Source organism: Narcine bancroftii, chromosome 4, assembly GCF_036971445.1.
Source record: "Narcine bancroftii isolate sNarBan1 chromosome 4, sNarBan1.hap1, whole genome shotgun sequence".
Classification (NCBI taxonomy): Eukaryota; Metazoa; Chordata; class Chondrichthyes; order Torpediniformes; family Narcinidae; genus Narcine; species Narcine bancroftii.
Genome location: NC_091472.1, coordinates 298,355,659 through 298,377,005, shown reverse-complemented (window position 1 = coordinate 298,377,005; position 21,347 = coordinate 298,355,659). Strand labels below are relative to the sequence as shown.

Below are 21,347 nucleotides of genomic sequence, written 5' to 3'. Positions count from 1 at the left end.
GTGGGCAACAATTTTAAAAAAACTTGCATACAAGTGCTCTGTCATTGGGAAGTGGGAAGGGAAGGTTGAGAACCACTGCTCTAGATCCAATTGTTACTGAAATATTTTGCTTGAGAAAAATTGTCATTGGTCCATTTCCTTTGGAGTTATGAAACTGTCCAAATAACGAGTCAATTAGATACAATTAAAACAGGGGTTTTCAAACTTTTACTTTCCACTCACAAACCACCTTATGAATTCCCTTACTAATCACAGAGCACTTATGGCATAGGGAATACTTAAGATGAAATGTGAGTTTTAAAAAAAGGTTGGCCACCCCTGCCTTAACATTTGAGAATCTATGAAAGTCTATTGATTTCTAATGTCTTAAATATATACAAATGAGAAAGCCACAACAGTTCTTTTAGGTAGAGAATTCTAAAGTTTCACCACCTTCTAGATGAATATAATTCCTTCTGATCTTTTCATTGAACAGCAGACTCATTTGAAACTGTGACCCTGGCTCTAGTCTGAGCATCCTGGGAATCAGAATTATTTTATTTACACAATAAGGTCAAATAACAATTTAGTTTGCTTCAACAAAATCAATTGTCATTCTTCTAACATCAAGACAGTATTAGTCCTATCTTATTAATCTCTTCTGAAATGATAAATCCACCACCGAGGAATTAGTCTGGTGAATCTTGGCAGTTCTAACTGATAGTACAGATTCTATCACCAATGTGTATATGTAGATATGTACAGATGGTAGTGTAGGATGACTGTGATTGGCTGAGAGTGTAGTCACACCTACTGGCAGGTCTTAAAGGATTGCTCCTAGCCAGACCAGGTCATTCTGGACTGGTCGACCTACTTGTGATATGTTCCAGTCTTTTAGTTAATAAAAGCCTTGGTTTGGATCAACAAGTCTTTGGTTCTTTCGACGTGCATTACACTAACTCAATCACAAGTACTGTATATACTTGTATAATCGTCTATACTGTGTAATAGTCAATCACCTTTTTTTGGCCCAAATATTGAGTGTTTTGCATGACCCTTATAAAAGTTGACCCCCCCCAATTTTTGGCTCCAACCACCCACCCATTTGAGCTCCCAATGCCCCAACAGTGGACCCTCACCTTAGCCACCCAACCACTGGAACTTATGATGCCCCAATTGCCGATCCTCATCCCAGCTGCCTGTCCACTGGAGTTCCCGATACCCTGACACCAGATCCTCACCCTGGCCACCCATTCACTGGAGCTCCTGATGGCTCAGCTGCCCCACTATCTGAGCTCCCAACCACGGATCCTTGACTTGGCTGCCCGCCCAACCAAACTCCCAACATCCTGGCTGCCCACCTATCTGAACATCCAACCACAGATCCTCACCCCTGCCACCCACCCATCTGAACTCTTGACACCACAGCATCCTGGTCATCTGAGCTCCTGATGCTTTTGATGCAGGTACTTAAGAGGTCAAAAGTTTGAACCAAGTAAAAGTCGACCCCCCCACTTTTTTTGGCCCAAAAAAGTGGTCCAAGAAATTCGATGATTACACAAGTATATACGATATATTTTCCTTTGGTAGAGAGACCAGACCAGTACACAACATTCCAGGTGTGGTCTCAGGAGGATTTAATATAATTAGACCATGACCAATCTGCCCTTGTATACAAATCCTCTTTCAATAAAAGCCATCATGCCATTTGCCGTGTTAATATCTCACCAGATTTGCAGGTTAACTTTGTGGTTTAGATACAAGGACATCCATTCCTCAGAACAGAGATATCGGTTTATCTTTCACCATTTTAAAAAAACACATCACTGAAGTAGATGATCTCATATTTTTCCACATTCAACTCCTTGGTAAAAACATGCTGGAAATTATTGTCATATTATGTCTAAATATATTTTTCTCATGATATAGAAAGAAACAAAACAAACAATAAAAATGGAAATAATGAATTTAAAAAAATGTAGACATTCAAATAAAGGAAAGTGAGGAGAATCACACACATATTTTGCCACTGACTAATTTGGCCCATCATGTTTAAATGGGATAAAGGTCCGATCAAAGAGGAAAGGAAATTACAGATATGAAGGTAAACATTCTTACCAAGATGTCTGGATGAATTACATTTGTCCTTAATAATTCTCTGGCAAGTGAATGGCAGACTATGTACTCGAAAGACACAAACATCCATTTATTAAATTTCCCAAAGTGATTACATTATAAAGTGCGCTGCAATATGTAGATGTAAATGGAGGAATATTTGGACAGATTAAACTTGTATTTGCTCGGTTTAGAAGGATGAAGTGATTAAATGCCTGAAATGAACACTATTTTGGCATGAGCTTGGGGGTATTGATGAAGCATGATACTTGGCTAGTTGGCTGACACTGTGCTGAATAAGATTGTGACAGAAGTGCCATTTACCAATGAAGTTAATTTTATACACATTTTTTTGACCCCAACAGCAGAATAGCACTTTTGGAATGTGATTCCTTTTGTAATGTAGGAAGATTGTGAATTAGAGAAATATAAATAAAGTTGAGAGATGCGAGAAAAGTGGAAAGGAAATTGTAGAGCAGTAAATTAGCAACATAAAAAACCTTCCAATATCATGTTTAAAAAGGTGACACATTAAAAAAAAATACAGAATAAACCCTTCAGTCCAAGATGGTCATGATATTTAAGGTGGCTTGAGCATTTAATCTGATTAAGGATATCAAAACCAACTGTGCACCAGACCTACTTAAATGAGGAAATGGCAAAGAGGCAAAATACATTACATCATAAGTCGTGATTGTGATGTTAAGTCCAGTTTTGCTGGGTACATGGGGATTAAGGTAACAAATAAGTCATCATCTGCAAACATATTATGAGAAATGGAGAGCCAAATTCTTTGTTGGAAGCTTGAAATTTACATGTAGGTGTTTGGAGGTAAAATATTCAAGTACAAGATGGGAAATAGGGTGGAAAAAAAAATCCAAAAAGAGATTAAAGGAAATGGTCAATCTTAGCTCTGCAGGAAACATAGGCACGAGCCATAGTGATTAAAAAGATAAGTGAGCTATTACAGAGAATTCAGAATGGTGTGAGTACAAGGGAGCACAAAGAATAATGACCACAATGTAGAAGGTGTAAGAAAGGATAGGGATATTTCAGATTTTGGGATATTTTAGAAGAAATAAAATGATTTTGCAATCACTTCGATCAAAATGTTAAGCTAATGCCAAAGTGGGATTAAGTAGAGAGCCATGCCTGTTGCTAATAAATGCAGACTGAAAAATCCTGCAACACACACACAAAATGTCCCCTACAATGATTCTTTACAAAATCATCTTTATTTCAAAAAACAAAGATAAACTTTGAATCAAAACTCAATAGGCAGGAAATGAGATTATGTTGTGCAAATGATAGCATATTGACAAAGGCAGCAATTGACCAATTTTCTGTCACTTGAGGTGATTCTGGAAATTCAACTGTATGCTTCGTCAAATGGGTTATACTTGGGGTTGGGGTCTAGGCAGCAAGTCTCACATGTGCATTAAGGGATATTAACATCTAGTTCAACATAACGTAACTGTATCTGCCGCAATAAGGATATCAAATATCTTCCTTTGTTTTATTTGCCTTTAAAATCATATTATACCATATGATCTTGGTTTATTATTGTCAAGAATCACCTGCGTTTTTACATTTTTGAATTGCTTGATAGAAAAGTACACAAGAAAAGGAAGTTGGGATTCATGATCATGGTGCAAATATTACCAACATTTTTCAATATTTATTCTGACAATGCAATTTTTTCATAGTCTAAGTCCCTACATCAATGGTACACTACAATTTAGAAGCCCTTTGGCCAATCTAGTTTGCATTGAACTATTTATTCCACCTCATCCCATCGACCTACACCCAGACAAGAGCCTTCTAACCCTCCCTCATCCATATTCCACGTAGACACATAGTAAAATCAAATTAACTTTATTGAAAATTATTTTAAAATTTACCAGGACTTCAAAATTCCCCATTCAAAACTATTTATTGCCAATTAATGTATTTTAAATTGCTGTCCTACATTTTCATAAGGAACAGAATAGCAACATTAACAAAAATCGCTCTTGAAACAGAAAATGATAAATCAACAGAAACTTATCTAGAGAACATCTCTTATATCGTGACAAATTTTATTATTCAGCATGACAAACTGCACAAGGAAACAATGCGAGCAATTTTGTTATGAAGCTCCAAACAAAATAAAATCCTGTCCATTGGTATCCTTTCAGAATTTATGGATCTCTTTCAAATAAAACTCCCCCATATTCAATTGACAATTCAATCCCCAAAAAGAAACAAGATCAATTCAAAGCACAAGTCATGGACAGATAATAAGATATTGGGAAGATAGGCAAGTAACATAATTTGTGGGGAAAATTCTAATTCCTAAAGAAAAGTCAAAATAAATACTAAAATCGTAAGCATTAATAATATTTTATCTGCCCTTTAAACTTCAGGTTATCTGACCTTGGATTTGCAATATTAATCAAGAGTAATAGAAAAAAAGATTAAACAGCAGCAGAAGGAAAGTTTTGTACTTTCGTAAATTCTGTAACAAGGTTTTGGTGACCTAAAAAAAGTTCCAAATAAACAGGAAACAGAAGGACAGATGGCCACTGCTATAGGGTTTACAAAAGTAGGACAATACTTTTTTTTAAAAAAAGTAGGTCACCTGGAGAATCATTAATCATCAAGGTACACACTTTAGTCCTTTACTTCTTTGTCAGTATAAGGAACAGGATGAACCTTAACTTGGATGGGACAAATAAATGTCTAAGATGACGAAACCTCTATTTGAATTTCATCAGAGAATCTGAGGGCTTTCTCAAATTAAAAAAAAAATAAATCAAATGATTGAGTTCTGCCATTGAAAATAATTGTTTTTCTGCCTGAAATGAAATAAGGTAATAACCAGTTTTTTTTAGGCTGTTCTGCCTCACTCTGGAAATCTGGTTGGACATTTCTGAACATATGGTCTCCATCAACCATTTGTAATAGATCTGTGTTAATAATAATCCTTAGGTTAATGTTGTTATATTTCTTATAAACATGTCTTCGGTTAGTTTTGGGTTGGTTTCAGTGTTACATACACCCATACAATACATTCAGAAGAGGGTTCATTCTTGGAGTCAATGCACCTGGAAAGCAGAGGCACAATAGAACAGAAGTGTTTTTTCTTAATTGAAACTCAAGTACTAGGCGTAAAAGCAATTAAGCCTCTTGAACAGAGATGAGGTCAGAGGTGGTTATGGGTATGGAGTGGTTTTGGAAAAGTCAAAAATGAAACAAACTGTTAAGGATTCCAGTATATGATCATGTGGTTTCCAAGAATTGGGATTGACCAAGTTGGTGATATAATGTCACATGATTTGAAGAAATATATTATCAAATTCAGACATTTTTGGATTGGTTTACAGAAGTCACGATGAAAGAAAAATAGAGGGTTATAAGGTAGGGAGGCTTTAGTTTTTTGGTAGGTATATTAGGGTCAAAACAGCATCATGGGGCGAAGGGTCTGTACTGTGCTGTAATATTCCATGATTTATGTTCTATGCACTCCTCTGCCTTCTCCCCATATCCTTTGATGCGCTGACTATTTAGATACCTATCAATCTCTGTCTTAAATATACCCAACAACTTGGCTGCCACAGCCACCTGAAGATAACAAATTACAGAGGTTCACCACCCTCTGGCTAAAGAAATCCCACCACATCTCTGTTTTAAATGGGTGTCCTACAATCTTGAAGTTGTCCCCTCTTGTCCTAGACTCCCTTACCATGGGAAACAACTTTGCCACATTTACTCTGTCCAGGCCTTTTAACATTCCAAATGCTTCTATGAGGTCCCTTCTCATTCTTCTGAACTCTAAGGAGTACAGTCCAAGAGCTATCAAGCATTCCTCATATGCCAATCTCTTCATTTCAGGAATTATTTTTGTGAATCTTCTTTGATCTGTCCCAAAGGCCAGGAAATCCTTTCTAAAAAAAAAAGGATCCCCAAACTGTTCCTTGATCTCCAAGTGAAAGCTCACCAGTGCCTTATAAAGTTCTTATCCTATTCCTCTAAATATGAATGCCAACATTGCATTTGCCTTCTTCGCCACCTTTGGATATCTTCCATAAGGACTCCCAAGTCCCTTTGCTCCTCTGAATTTTGAATTATGTCCCCATCCAAATAATAGTCTTCCTTTTATTCCTTCTGCCAAAGTGCATGGGTACACGGTCTCCTGCACCTTCTCCCAGAAACTCCAGCCATTGCTGCTCTGCCATCTTCCCTGCCAATGGCCCTTTCCAATCAACTTTAGCAAGTTATTCTCTCATACCTCTGTCATCCCTTTCTTCCACTGGTATTCTGACCCTCTTAAACTGCTGGGCGAATTTGACCATATTATGATCATTGCCTCCTCAGGCTTCTCTTACCTTCAGCCCCCTTATCAACTCTGGTTCATTGTGCAATACCCAATCCAGAACTGCCATTTTCCTGGTTGGCTCAGCATTTATGAGAAAAAAAATGAGAAGACTGAAAAGGAAGAAAAGATAAAGCAGTAGAGGAATGGTTGGCTTTGATAAGGACATTGCAGAGTTGAGCTTTTAAAGCAAAATAATAGAGGGAAGGAAATAAGAATGGAAAATGAAAAGCAGCAGAGAGATGTGTTTGAATGAGATCACAGAGAGATGCATTTGCAGTGGAAAGCAAGCAATTTACATTCTATTAATAAATTGAAGGACCGCAAAAAAAAAAGGTGTTGGCTGAGTCTTCAGGAAAAGGCAGCTAAGATTCCAGATAATTTAAAACTTACTAGCATATACATTGCAAATATATCTCTTCCCTGGTTCCTATAAGCACTCCACCATAACTCAGTTTCCACCAACATTTGGTTATAATTAAGTGCCCTCCAGTTTCTAACACCCTTTTTTCCTAATCCTGATTTCTTTGCACTACATCTTGCATATGGGTAACTGCATTCAAATAACGTTATTATCACAGCAGTACTCTCTAAACTGAAAAGTATGCAGTGCCGATTAAGGTATTGCAGGGCTGTAGCATTTATTTTAAAGAGGCCCTAAATTGTGCCGGCTGGTGCAGGAACAGTGAGGGGGAAATGTGACTGCCACCCACCCCACCAAGAGAGTTTCTGACATTGGACCTGCATTTCCATTTTGGTAAGTTTGAAATAGTCTTAATTATTCTTAACAAAATGATGCTGGCTTTCTCAGATCACTATATATTCAGTGAATACCAGTGGCGTATCTAGGGAACATGGCACCAATGGCAAGCATTGAAACTGTGCCCCTCCCTGTTAAAACTTACTTACATATTTTGCATGTGCACTGAAATTGCACCCATCCCCTCCCCTGTTAAAACTTACTTACACATTTTATTAAAACAAAACTGACATGTACAGGTAAACCAATTGTAATTTCTTCAATTTAAATCAGGACAAACTCAGCATTTTTGGTTCTGTACAGTTGTTAATTCGCAGTAGCCTCTGGGGAACTCTTTCTCTTCTTGGTTTTGCTTTTGTCAGTCTGGTCCCTTTTATCTCTATGGTGTTTATCCCATTTCATGTCTTTTTCTCTTTCCTGTCCCTTCTCTCTGTGATTGTTCTTAATCTGATCCTTTTCCTTTTCTTTATCACTATCCTGATCTTCATTTTCATATCTACTCTTTTCTTTATCTTTACTCCATTACCTCCTTTCCCAATATCAGTCCTTTTTTGTATCTCTGTGCCTGTCCTTGAGACTTTGTCTCTTCTCTCGGTCTCTCCCTTTCTCACGGATCACGGTCTCTCTCTTTATATTTGTCCCTATCATGTTCAGACCCTCAATCTCAGGATGTGTCCCTCTCTCTTTCTTTGTGCCGATCTTTTCATTGATGATAATTGTGACAAAACCTTTGTCAGTGACGATTGGCATGACTGTTACAATTTATGATGACAAGATTCACTTTAATGTTTCTTCATTTAACATACAATATTTACAACCATGTCTTGCTGCTTTTAAATACTAATTAACAATGCAAGAAGCTGGTAGTATGTTTTCAAGTAATTGATTACTTATTATCAGCCAAACTGATAGTTCTAGCATGGATACTATTTGAGAAGGTTAAATTCCACAGCTTTTGCTGTTGTCCAGGTTCTTTCCTGAAATAATGTATGCTTTGTAGGCAATTTACAGTGGTGCACACCTCTGGATAATTATACCACATCCGGAGTTAGATGGGATTGGATGGGGGGGACGGGTCTAGGAGCGAGGCGATCGAGCGAGGCGAGGCAGTGGCGTCCTGATTTTAGCCTATTATCGCCTTTAATCAAACTATTGTGCAGAGGCTATGAGATAGAGCACACCCATAGATTGTGATAATCATCCCAATTAAGGGTAATAATTGGCTAAAATCAATTAACATCTTTAATTGAGGTAATTAACACAGACTATCAGCGTGGTATCTCATAGCCACTGCACAAAAATGAAAATGTTTCTTATAATTCATAGTACATAAACGTGGAGGCCCTTGAAAATCCGGGACCCATAGCATATGCTACTTTCGCTACTACGTTAATCCAGCCTTGAAAGCATGCCACAAACACCATCTCTGTGTCTCTTGCTGGAAAAGGATCCACTTAGGAGCGAGTATGGCTACTAGATAAGTGAACTGACAAAATTACTTCACGCTTTGTTCTCTCTCATCTTCTTGTGGTTATCACGCTCTACACTATTTGGATGACAATCAACAGTCACTTCCAGCTACTTCCATTAACCTCGAGCCTCACTACACTCAGATCATTCCCAGCTGCTTGCTTTTTTTTCAGCTGCAGACAATGTGGAGATTTAACTGGCGCTTCAAATCAGCTGGCCTTCTTGAAAATACTTCACATGACCTGGCCATTCTCAAGATTAATTTAGCAGCTGATCCTACATATACCTCGGGGTAAAGGGTGCAAGACAGGACTTCAAATGGTGAATCATCAGTCACTATTGTGTGGACTCTGGTGTGAAAGGAATTATTTCCCATGAGTATTGGTTCATCTAAGAGGAAAATCACAAGCTGCAGAGGACTTATGTATAGGCTGCTGAAGAAGATTGTCAGACGAACAACAGGAAGAGCTGGGTGCACTGGGCAACCTATCAACATGTGGATTTATGCTATTTAGAGAATGTGCCACAAATATGCATCACTTCTGGATGAGCAGTGCATATGTCAACTCCAGGAAAGTAGGGTGTGTGCATCTGTCGAATTGGGCATGCATGTGAGCTGTAACCAAATGACAGGAACTTCTCTTGGATTTAAAAAATAAACTATCTGCATCTGAAACTAAATTTTCTGAGTATCGTTATTAGAGGTAAAGAACAGATCTCTTCGCAAATTACTAAAGAGGATTAATTTAAGAACAGAAAAATCCCAAATATCAAAAGATCAAGGCAATCCATAAATGATGTGTAGTTTAGGATTTAAGGTAAGAGACATATGCCCAAATCTAGGTCTTTTACATCGATAAAGGAATGTTAGTAATTCTCCAGCTGCTATCTTAAAGAATGCCCCTCTTGGGGTCAGCAGAAAATTTGATGGATCCTGCATCCTCAAAAAGTGTTTTTGGGGAATATTGACAATTTCCTGAGGGCAAACTATGTCAGGCGAGAATGTGGAAACAAGCCTTGACTCCTAGATTTTCTCTGTTGTGCTAGGTTTTCCATTTTTAAGAAAAATAAGGCTACTGTGATTTTTGAATTAAGTTCCAGTTTACTGTAGCCAAAATGCAGTCATCCAAGATATAACATCCTGGAATGGACAGCCCTGTTTGGCATGTTGAAAAGTCCATCCACCAGATGAAAATAACAAGGCTTCTGGAACACCCTGCTGAAGTGTTAAAATATGACACAAATTCATCATATCATCTCTCTTATTTGAGAAGAGGAGAATAAGCCAAGTATCTCAGAGATGTTACTATTTTCTAAAAGGCAAAAAAGATCAATTATGATAATTACACAGGAGTCTCTAGACAAATAACTTTTGAGGGGCAATACACATTTTCGATTCTGTGTATTAACTAAGAGAAAGGCATATCTAACTAACGTATTAAGTGTTGATAAATGTATTTGAGTGTCTGTGACAAGACCACAATTGAAAAGGAGGTCAAAAAATTCTTAACTGGTAAAAGAATATATTTATTGATAATTTAATAAATCCTCAATTTAATATGGGAGGCACAATAAAGACATCTCTAATAAAATTGTGTCTGTTTTTGACAATGTGAAAAAAAAACCTTTAGACTACAGGCAAGATATTGAACATCTGGTTTGTTTGGAGAAAAAAAGATGCAAATGAGATTCAGTCTGGAAATGTACGTGGAAAGTATTGCATATGGAAGAAGCGAGAAGTATGGGGGGAGAAAGTGCATACCCTAGATCTTGCTATAAAAACTTAAAAAGGCAAGCAGAATGCTTTCCTTTATTAGGCAAGGCAAAGAGTAAAAGAGCAGTAAAATAATAAGAGAGCTGCATACACATTTGTTAGACTGCAGCTAGAGTATAGTTCTAGTCAGGATAGATGTGATTGTATTGGAAATAATGCAAATGATGTTGATGAGGATATTGGCAGGACTGGAAAATTTCCGCTGTGATGATGGTTTGGATAGGCTAGGCAGTTTGTCTTCATACAAAGGAAGCCAAAGTTGATTTAACTGAAGAGTAAACATTTTGAAGGCCTGGAGACAGCAAATGACATGTTGGGTCTATAATCAGGGGTAAAGACAAGGTATTTCATAGCAGGGTAAAAAGATAATCAAGACATAACCTCATGATGTTTGAAAAAAAGTACTTGGATATGTACATGAAGCCCATTGACTCCCAAGTCTGTGGACCAGATAGAGTAAGATGGTATTACATTGGGTAGCCCTCTTTTGACTGACATGGATATAATCAGTGAAATATTGCCTTTTAGTGTTGTAATTTCTTGTGTTGCTTGCCACAGGGATGTTCCTTGCAGAAATTTTCTTTTAGCCTTCCCTTCCATGGTTGCAGATCTCCTTTTGAAACAATGCAGTTTCCATCTTTCAAGAGTACAAGTTCATCCATGTATGGCAACTCCACAAAATGTGCGGCAAGCTGCATTAACCACTGTACTTGAACTTCTTTGATATTGCAAAAAAAACTAACTGCCACCATTATACAGGGATAAGGTCCTTCTCAAACTTGGCTATCCACCAAATTGTCGCCATCTGCTTTCTTCTATGTTCCTCAACTAAAAATCCACCGCAGATCCAATTCTAGTATCAGCTGCAGTCAAGATATGCTGTGACATTGTAACAACCCACCTTTTAGTATTCCCCACTGTGATAAGTCACCTCAATTTTAACAACCTCTTAGTTGGAGTGCAACTAATCCACAAGATGAATAAGAAACTGTTCAAACTTTGTTGCCTCCATTTAGATCTAAAATCACACCATCTTCAGTCATCAAGTTATAGTACATACTCAATGTTTACTTTTGTACGTACTTGTAGGCTGAACAAATCATTTCCAAATCCTACCTTGCAGATGAGACAATGGACCTTGTGTTAAACATCTAGAAGACAAAGGCCCTTTATTGATCTTATAACCTTCTAGACTGCACAAATCCATCCTTGACACAATTAAGATCTTCAGTTTGATCCAATCAAAATAGATTATTTTTCACATCTGAGATACCACCCTTCAGCTGTTAATTTCCATGGTAAAATCTGTCATCACTTCCAATGTGACAGAGTTGCTGTCTGCCACCTCAGGATAGATTGTTGGAAGACCCAGATGTCATATATGGCATTGACCTCATGCTCTATTATGCACCCCTTGTGGGCAATGAACATGTGGAGAAATAATGGCAGCCACCTTAAAGGCACTGATCATGCTCCACAAGTGCTATCTCAGCAAAGTTCTCTATGCCATTTATGTTATAGGCAACTAATGTTATCCTCCTCTCCCAGGGCAACATTGCTGCTTCAAGGTTCTGATTTTATTTGGCGAGTTCAGTGAGCTGGCCAAATTACCCACAAGCCAGAGGACACACCAACGATGGCCTCAACGCATCCTCAAAAACATGTAAAATCACAGTCTAGATGGAAAGCATAAAAGAAGACACAGCACTGAGTCTTTCCAGTGAGAGTACATGGAGATCATGAACAGTGAGGCAAAGCTGTGGTTGCTGCATAGGATGTATTATTAATCAACTCAGAATTCACAAAATCACAGTGAAAGTGCATAATCCTTTGTCCCAAGGGACAGTTTCAAAAGAATTGATGAATTAAAAGTTACTTCAACCCTAGTTGAAAGGCTATAATTTATCTTTTCATCCCTGGAGGTTGTGCACTGTTTGGAGGGAGGGGCAGGCATTTATTTGAACAGGAGTGAAAGGTTAGGGTTGACAAAACTGGACTTTAAAGGTAATGGACATTTTGTGGATGGGGCAGTTGCTTTACTTTGCCAGATGAGATTCTTGAGGTTTTAGGAATTGTAACCAGGAGGTGACAGCCAAGGCAAACATCAACTGATTTGCAGGTAATCTGTGAGCCAGTATGATATGATATGATTTGAGAGTTTATTACCATATACATTGGTACAATATAAAGATGCACCAAAATTCTTGCTTGCTACAACTATGCAGGTATGTAAGATACACCAAAAACAATAGTATAAATGACAATAATGTGCCATGAAACGGAAAAGGATACTTTTCTGAGGATAACTTTTTTATACATATCAAGATAGATACATAAATATTCACAGTTGCAGCTATTGTAAAAACAGTGATGTTTTTTCTATTGTACAGACGGATCCATTGGTGGTCCCGGAGTAATTTATGGTTTGGGTAGTTTGGGAGGTTCAAGAACCTGATTGCTGTTGGAAGAAAAAGTATTCTTGAACCTAGAGATACTGGACTTCAGATTTCCGTACAATAGTGCAGTAGCTCTTATACTGTGAATGACCGCAAATGGCTTCCTCTTCGGTTACCCGATTAATGTTTTTTAAATGTTCTAAATGTATCCACCTCTACAAAGTTAAAGAGTAGGAGTGAATGATAGGCAGTGGAACAAAATGCAGCAGGAAGAGAGTGAGAAGAAGTGAGAGTGTGAGGAGCAGCGAGAAAGTGTGAGGAACATGGGAGAGTGAGGAGTGAGGAGACTAGTTGTAGAGACATAGGTGAAGCAACAGCCCTCCCAGACTTAGTTTCTATATATGAAAGTTAGGATTCAATGTGATCAGCTGCACATCTTCCAGCTACTGACACTCCATCTGATCTTTCTTTCTTTCTCTATTCTAGACTCCTCCCTCACACTGTCCCTCTCCTCTCTCAAAGACAGTGTTTTCCTGCTGAACAAAAGCATTGCAAACAATGAAACTTTCTCATAAGTGGAACACAGTATTAATACATTTAATGGTAATTCTGTAACTGATAGCTTTAAAGTAACTCTATCAGATACTCTTTCAGGGATGGGTCTTGAGAAGGCAGTGAACAATTGCATTGAATTTCAACAGAGAAAAAGTTAGAATTCTTGCTCTGCAAGGTTAGATGTTAATCCTGCATACCTTCAATTATTCAATTGAAGTCTCCAGGATTTATACTCTGTTCACAAATATTGGGCCCGCTTCAAATCTCATGCCACTCAATGGAAAACTACCTTGTAAACATCTGAGAACACTACTGCAGTTCAATTCCTACACCACAATAAGGCCAAAACACAATGGTATTTTGTTCTTTACAGTTCTACCCATAGACATATTGACATATCGATATTTTACATTATAAGCAGTTGTTATATTCTATCTCAAACGGAATCAGCACACAAGAGATCTGCAATTAATTGCATGAAACCAAATTGTTTGCGTTTCTCTTTTTTTCGGAAGCTTATACTCTTGCTAAGACAGGTGATTATCAAACTGTTTTTATAGAAACGTGATCTCTTGGGACATTTCAATAGGACAGATCCCAATCAAAACATATAAAATAAAATTTTGTTTATTTTAGAAGAGAATATTGTTGTAATATTTCAAACTAAATAATCTTCAACTCTTGAAACCCTGATATTACTCTAGATCCTATGACAAAGAAGGCATTATAAAACTGTAATTACCTTTTCCAGATGGGAAGAAGCATTCCATCTCCACACTGCTGCGGGAATGTGAAATACAGAGTGTACAGCTTGGGACCAACCCTTCCAATGGAGGGCTTCTATCTGTTGTACGTACTAAGCACCAGCCTGGTCTTTCACTTGGTCTCTCCAATAGCTCTACAGTTTGTCCTGTTTGGATATTGAGTTCACTGCTATTGTTTGCGATGAAGTCTTGTAGCACCACAGTTAATTCACAACCTCCAGAAAGCTGTGGGGAGAAGAAAAGTTGGCATCTGAATTAACATAACCTACACTTCTATTTTTTAATAAAAACTTTTAAAAGGCCACAATTTTTCCTTTGGTTTTACTTGGTTCTTTCTCAGGCATTTTCCCATGAATGTAAATAACATTACTCCGTATGTGAACTAATGTCAAACAACCAAACCAAATTGTAGAAATCTCCAAACACAGTTGACTATTCAAAACTGATTACATAAATAGAAAGTAGTAGTTTCATTTACTGTCTGGATAAAGCTATTTTATCCTGGAAATTAGATAGTCGGGTTCTTAATAATAAATACATTAGTTCCAGAAATATCTTGTCAGTTATGAGTGTATAATTTAAATTCCATCTTCTGTTGGAGCAATTGTATGTTGGAATTATAAATAGTGCAATTATTTCTAGCAAATTGTTATGGTTTTTCATGAAGAAATTAAAAGTCTCACAAGGGTAGTAAATTTACAGTTATTTATACAAGTGATCTGTTCAGCCACTCTTAAAGAATAGTGGTGATTGGATAAATGGTTTGTATTTGCTCAAGATGTTCAGAATTTATCAAATTAGTTATCAACAGAATCCTTCATCTGGATTAAGGTAAAATAAGCTCCAATTATTAATTAATGCTCACTCAAGAGTTACAGCAAACAAACCGGTGGTGGGGGAGGGGGGTAGGGTCAGAACTTCTTCATTTGATATCCTTCTTGGGCATTTCTTCGGTTCTGATTATGTGGGTTCCAGGGTTGTGTCAAGAAGTGCTTGATTCAGGAAGTAGGTTGGTAGTGTGAGTAGGGTGATGTTTTCCTTTTCACTAGGTATCCATGTGTTACTGCCAAAAAGATCAAAGGTTTTCAGTGACTTCCTGTATGTGCCTTCAGCATTTTGACCAGTCATTGGCCAAAGACTGCCAAGAGTTGATGAAAATGTTTTCATGGATTCCTTAATACAACCTTCGACTTCCTGGTGATCTGCTGCTGCATAGAATGGGTTGTTTTGGGAATCTAGTGATAGGTATAATAATGATGTAATCTGTTCATTGGAGCTGGTTGTATGTACTTTAAGGCTCAATACAAAGAATGCGAGCCTGGCAGAAGTTACTGATGTGGATTTATTTATTCTGTCAGAGGGGTGGCAGTATCTGTCCAATGCTTTGAGGTGCCTGCCTACTATAGGCCATCTGTATTTCCAAAATGTATAGTGGAACAGAGAAACTGCTGCTCAATGGACCACAATACAGTGACATTTCATCTGATCTATGCCCCCTTATCATTTTTTATACCTCTATAAGGTCACCCCTCAGCCTTCTAAGCACCCAGGAAAAAAAAGTCTATCCAGTTTCTCCTCATAAATCAAGCCTGCCACTCCCGGCCACATCCTTTTAAATCCTTTCCGCATCTCCTCTAGCCAATCACATTATTCCTATAGCATGTTAACCAGAAATGCTCACAATATCCCAGGTGAATGAATTGTTGCTGAATGAGAAGGATGTGCCAATGATAGAAAGAGAATGAGAATGAGAATGCTCCCAAGAGAATGAGAATGAGAATGAGAATGCTCCCAAGAGAATGAGAAGGAGAATGAGAATGCTCCCAAGAGAATGAGAATGAGAATGCTCCCAAGAGAATGAGAATGAGAATGCTCCCAAGAGAATGAGAATGAGAATAAGAATGCTCCCAAGAAAATGAGAATGAGAATGAGAATGAGAATGCTCCCAAGAGAATGAGAATGAGAATGAGAATGCTCCCAAGAGAATGAGAATGAGAATGATCCCAAGAGAATGAGAAGGAGAATGCTCCCAAGGGATCAGGGAGTTGCATGCAGTTTGATAAAAGGCAATCCATGCAGAAGGCGGGTTCTGTTGGTATGGGAGCCACTGGTACTCTTCAGGACCACAGTCTGGGAGGCTGTTTGAGTGCCATTAAATCTATTCTCTGGGAAGACTTAAATGTAGCCAAATGGCTGGGCCCTCTTTACCTGCTCCTGTGACTGAAGGAAAAGTATATGAAATCTTTGTTGCTTGAGTATGGAGCTTGGTCATTTCCCCAGTGCCACAGGTAACAGCAGATTCTGAGATGTAGCAAAGATCAGAAGTCACAGCCTTGAATGATCCTGAGGATCGGAAGCGGAATGTCTTGACCTCCAAAGGTAAGGCAGTCCAGGCACTAATATGAAGTTGTATTTGAGGGCACAGGTCAGAGATCTCAGTGACAACAAAGAACAGTGTTTGATTGTCCGGGGTTTAAGTAGTTAATAAAATTTAATCATTCTGTGAGTATACAAGAACAACTGGTTTTCAAGCCAGTGAGAGTAAAGAGCAAGTTGCATATAAATTTCACATGTTATATAGCTGCTTCACTTGAGGAAGATCTGAGCTGGAAAACAGATGTTCAGGCAAGAAAATAATAGGCTGAAAAGTGCAGAAATAGAAGAGGAGTCAACTATTCATCACCTTATGCCCAATCAATAAGATCATGATCAATCTTTCATCTCAGCAACATAGACATTCCCTTAGAACAAAAACACACAGAAATGAATACAAAATTGCTCCACGATCATAGTTTTGCAATGCTCTGCATTTAAAGATTCTACACATCCACTGGTAACTGTACAATGCTCAACAACATTTATAATCAATTTCTGGTAACTAGCAATCTTCAGAATGTCAGCAATGAGCATTTAATGCAGGTAATGTTATTAAAAGTAACAGGAAAGTGTATAAGCTCTCTCTACTCTAATTGCCTAGTACTCGTGTTATGCATTTATTATCAATGTCAATTTCAAGATCAAGCTTATTTATCATCCGATTGTACAAGTACAACCCGATGAAAGTGTTCTCCAGTCCTCGGGGCAAAACATGTGAACCCACCACCAGACATAATGCACATACAGACAAGCAATGCATATGCAGGACAAAGATACATATATAAAAATAAATAGATATTGGTTAATAAATGGTAGATGCTTGGATGGTTAGTGTGAGCAGTTCATTTAGTCGTTCAGAAGTCTCATTGTTCAAAGAAAGAAGCTATTTCTGCTGTTGCTGGATCCAATACTTTTGTATCTCTTTCCCAGTGGGAATAGATGAAAGCTGTTGTGTGCAGGGCCTAGGGGTCCTCAATGATTTTGCGTTCCCTCTTCAAAAAATTATCCAAGTAGATCACATTGATGGTTGGGCGGGGTTGGGGTGGGGCGAGAGGGAGACACCAGTGATCCTCTCTGCCTCTTTTATATTTCTGTGGACGGACCTCCAACCCAATTCTCTATAGCAGCTGTACCTCATGTCCATCGTCATGAAGTGCTTCGAGAAGCTCATCACGGGGCACATCAAGCATCTGCTGCCCCCCTCACTGGACCCCCTGCAGTTAGCATACTGATCCAACTGCTCCACGGATGATGCTATAGCCACCGCCCTTCAACAAGCCCTCACCCACCTGGAAAATAAAGACTTATTTATTTGATTGCTGTTTATTGACTTCAATTTGGTATTCAACACAATCATACCTCAGTACCTGATAAGGAAGTTGGGCCTGCTGGGTCTAAACACTTCCCTCTGCGATTAGATTCTTGACTTCCTGACAGGGAGACCTCAGGCAGTCCAGATGAGAAACAGCACTCTAAGACATCACATTGAGCATGCCCCCCAACCCCCCCCCAACCCCCCCCAACCCCCCCCCCCCCACAGGGCTGCATGCTTCATTCACTTCTGTTTAATCTGCTGACCCATGATTGTGCAACCATACATAGCTCAAACTACATCATCAAGTTTATTGATGACACGAAAGTGCCTTATCAGTAAGGACGAGGAGGCAGCGTACAGAGATGAAGTGCAGACACTAATGATGGTGATGGTGCAGAGTAAACAACCTGATTCTGAACATTAAAAAAGCACAGGAGATGCTTGTCAACTTCAGAAGGGCCTGGGGAGATCACGCTCTACCGTTGAGGTCATCAAGAGTATCAAGTTCCTCGGTGTGCATCTGGCAGAGAATCTCCACAGCCAAGAAAGCCCAGTTGTGAAGGCTGAAGAAAGTTAATTTCCTACTCTCCATCCTCTACATTCTAGAGGATGTATTGAGAGCGTCCTGTGCAACTGCATCACTGCCTGGTTTGGAAGCTGTATCACCTCAGACTGCAAGACACTGCAGAGGATAGTGAAGTCAGCGGAAAAGATCACTGGGGAACCTCTCCCCAGAATGGAGGACATCTACTACACTTGATGCAGGCAGAAAGCAATAAACATTGTGAAAGACTCCACACATCCCGCATGTAAACTGTTCTCCCTTCTGCCATCTGGCAGGAGGTACCGAAGCAGTCGGGCCCTTATGTCCAGAATGGAAACAGCTTTTTCTCCCAAGCCATCAGGCTTCTGAACTCCCAGAACAGATGTGGATAGTGTGTCAAGGACTTTCAGTGTATATTCAGTGCTATCTCGTCCTACCTTGCGAGCATGGTATGACTGATAAATAAGGTTGACTTGACATGACACAGTGATGCAGTTAGCTTGGATGATAGAGCTCCTGTAGAAAGTTGAGATAATGATGATGGTAGCTTTGCTTGCTTCAGTTTTCTCAGGAAGTTCAGTCACTTTTGTGCCTTCCTGACAAGTGAGAAGATGTGTTTTCTGGATAGGTCACTTGTTAAGTGGACTCTGAAGAATATGTTCTCTCTATTCTCTCCACTACCGAGTTATTAATGTGTAGTGAAGAAATCCATAATCATAACCTATGTCTTGTCCACACTGAGTCTCAGGTTGTAATTCACGCACCACATCTCAAAATTTTCAACTTCTTCTCTGTAGTGCAACTCATTGCTGATGTGGATGAGGCCAACTATTGTGTCATCTGCAAACATGAACACTTTGTTGGAGCTGGGTCTGACGATGCAGTCATGGGTCAGTAGCGTGAACAGGAGCAAGCTGAGCACACAGCCCTGAGGTCTGTCAGTTCTCAGTGTGACAGTGCTTGACATTCTGTTTCAGTTTTGGACAGACTATGGACTTTCTGTTAGGAAGTCCAGAATCCAGTTACAGAAGGGGTTAGGGGACAGCTTCTCCACCAGTCTCTGTGGAATTATGGTATTAAATACCGAGCTGAAATTGATGTACAGCAGCTTGGCCAGATGAGTCAGGATGGAGTGGGGGGGGGGGGGGGGGAACAAGACTATGACATCATCAGTGGAATGTTTCTTTGAAAGTGAATTGAAATGGATCCAGTGTTTCTGGGAGGTATGCTTTGATGCAGTCCATCAGTGGATGCTTGAAGCATTTCATAATTTTGGAAGTAAGTGCCATGGGAAGTAGTCAGTGAGGTGTGTTACTGTCGTTCTCTTTGATATTGGGCTAATAGTGGCTGTCTTGAAACCTGTTGGGACAATAGATTGCTGCAGTGAGGTGCTGAAGATATCCATAAAGACCTCCATCAGTTGGTCTGCACAGTCCTTAAATATCTGACCAGGTATGTTGTTTGGTCCCGCTGCCTTGTGTGGGTTCATCTTGGATAGGGTTCTCCTCACCTCGGCTGCAACTATACAGAGGGCCCATTCATTAGGAGGACATGGAACTTTCTTCCACATCAGCCTGTTCTTGTTAAACCATGCATGGAAATTTTTCACCCTGTCTGGAAGGGAGATGTCGTCTTTAATTCACAATGTGAGCTTGAATATTAGAACCAAGGGTCCTTCTCATCTGTGCCAAATTATTATTCTACATCGTCCCACTGAACTGCACTCAGTCCATAGCCCTCTATACCCCTCCCATCCATGTACCTATCCAAATTTTTCTTAAATGTTACCTCTGTTCTACTGCACTCCTCAGTGCCCTACCATTTATTGTATTTGTCCTTTCTTGGCTTGTCCTTCCAAAATAGAACACCTCACACTTGTCTGCATTAAATTCCATCTGCCATTTTTCAGCCCATTTTTCCAGCTGGTCAGATCCCTCTGAAGCTTTGAAAGCCTCCAATGTCAGTGTCATCTGCAAACTTGATGATCCAATTTACCACATTATCATCCAGATCATTGATATAGATGAAAAATTACAATTGTCCCTTGAGTGGCCATGTCTGCCAGTATGTGGTTGTTGGTTGGTTTATTATCTGAAGAGTTACACATGGAACTGTCCCAGTTCTAACATTTGGGAAAATTAACCATTGATGAAGCAGTTGACATTGGCCTAAAAAACTTCTCCAGTGAAGTCTAATGTTGAGACAATTGACCTGTTTATCTCATTAGCATTGCTTATGCAACTTTCAACAATCTGCTGAAATATAAAGAGTAGTCATTCTTTCCTCATCTCTGAAATTTAGCACCCCATCCCTCAAAAAAAAACTGATTCAAATGCAAGAAAGCTTCTGACATTTAGTTTCTGAAACTCTTCCCATTCCACAATTTCTGACATTCTGTGTCCACCAGAGCTCCTGACATTTTGTTCCTCTGCATTCCCTGCACACCTTCTTGTCATGTCTTTCATGACTCCCTCTAATTCATATCCTTCCTCTAAAAATCTCACTAGCTGTTCTTAGTCAACACCATTCCACTACCCCATCCCAATCTTTCCCATTTCCATTCTAAGCTCTGATCTTCTCCCCTTTTTCACCCCATCATCACAACAAATGTGCATGTTCAATTGAGGTGAGGGTTGTGAATATGGTTAGGTTCATCTTTCAGGTATATTAGCAACATTCATATTGTCTGTAGGTGCTACATAGGAAGGAACTCATTGGTTGTATTTATGTTAATGACTTGAAGGGGTGATACAAATTTTGTCTAAATTATCTTGATTATGTGAACTTAAAATGCTTTCTGGATAAACGTAATATAATTGCAATTTTAAAAGATAGCTGAGCTATTGGTCCAGAATAAACAGTGAAAACAGTGATCTTTTACTTTAATTAACCTAGTACAGGGACTGAGAACAAATTTGCCATTTCATTCAAAACTGCTCTTTCAA

General features: G+C 38.9%; 1 protein-coding gene and 1 long non-coding RNA gene across 24 annotated transcripts in view; one reads left to right on the top strand and one right to left on the bottom strand.

Moving 5' to 3' along the window:
- Window positions 1–21,347, bottom strand: part of LOC138762132 (kalirin-like) — an 873,682-nt gene that overhangs the window by 166,158 nt on the left and 686,177 nt on the right. For 22 of the 23 annotated variants that reach the window (XR_011356765.1, XM_069935559.1, XM_069935558.1 and 19 more), the window contains one exon: window positions 14,146–14,392. Coding sequence is in view for 22 of the 23 variants with exons in the window: in XM_069935559.1 (XP_069791660.1) it covers window positions 14,146–14,392 (247 nt within the window). In the remaining variant the exon portion in view is untranslated. Of the gene's footprint in view, window positions 1–14,145; window positions 14,393–17,902; window positions 17,982–21,347 lie in introns of those variants that run through there. The other variant, XM_069935575.1, reaches the window with a different exon arrangement.
- Window positions 2,801–14,474, top strand: LOC138762141 (uncharacterized). The gene is made up of 2 exons (XR_011356768.1): window positions 2,801–2,911; window positions 14,155–14,474. It is a non-coding gene; the product is annotated as an uncharacterized lncRNA (long non-coding RNA).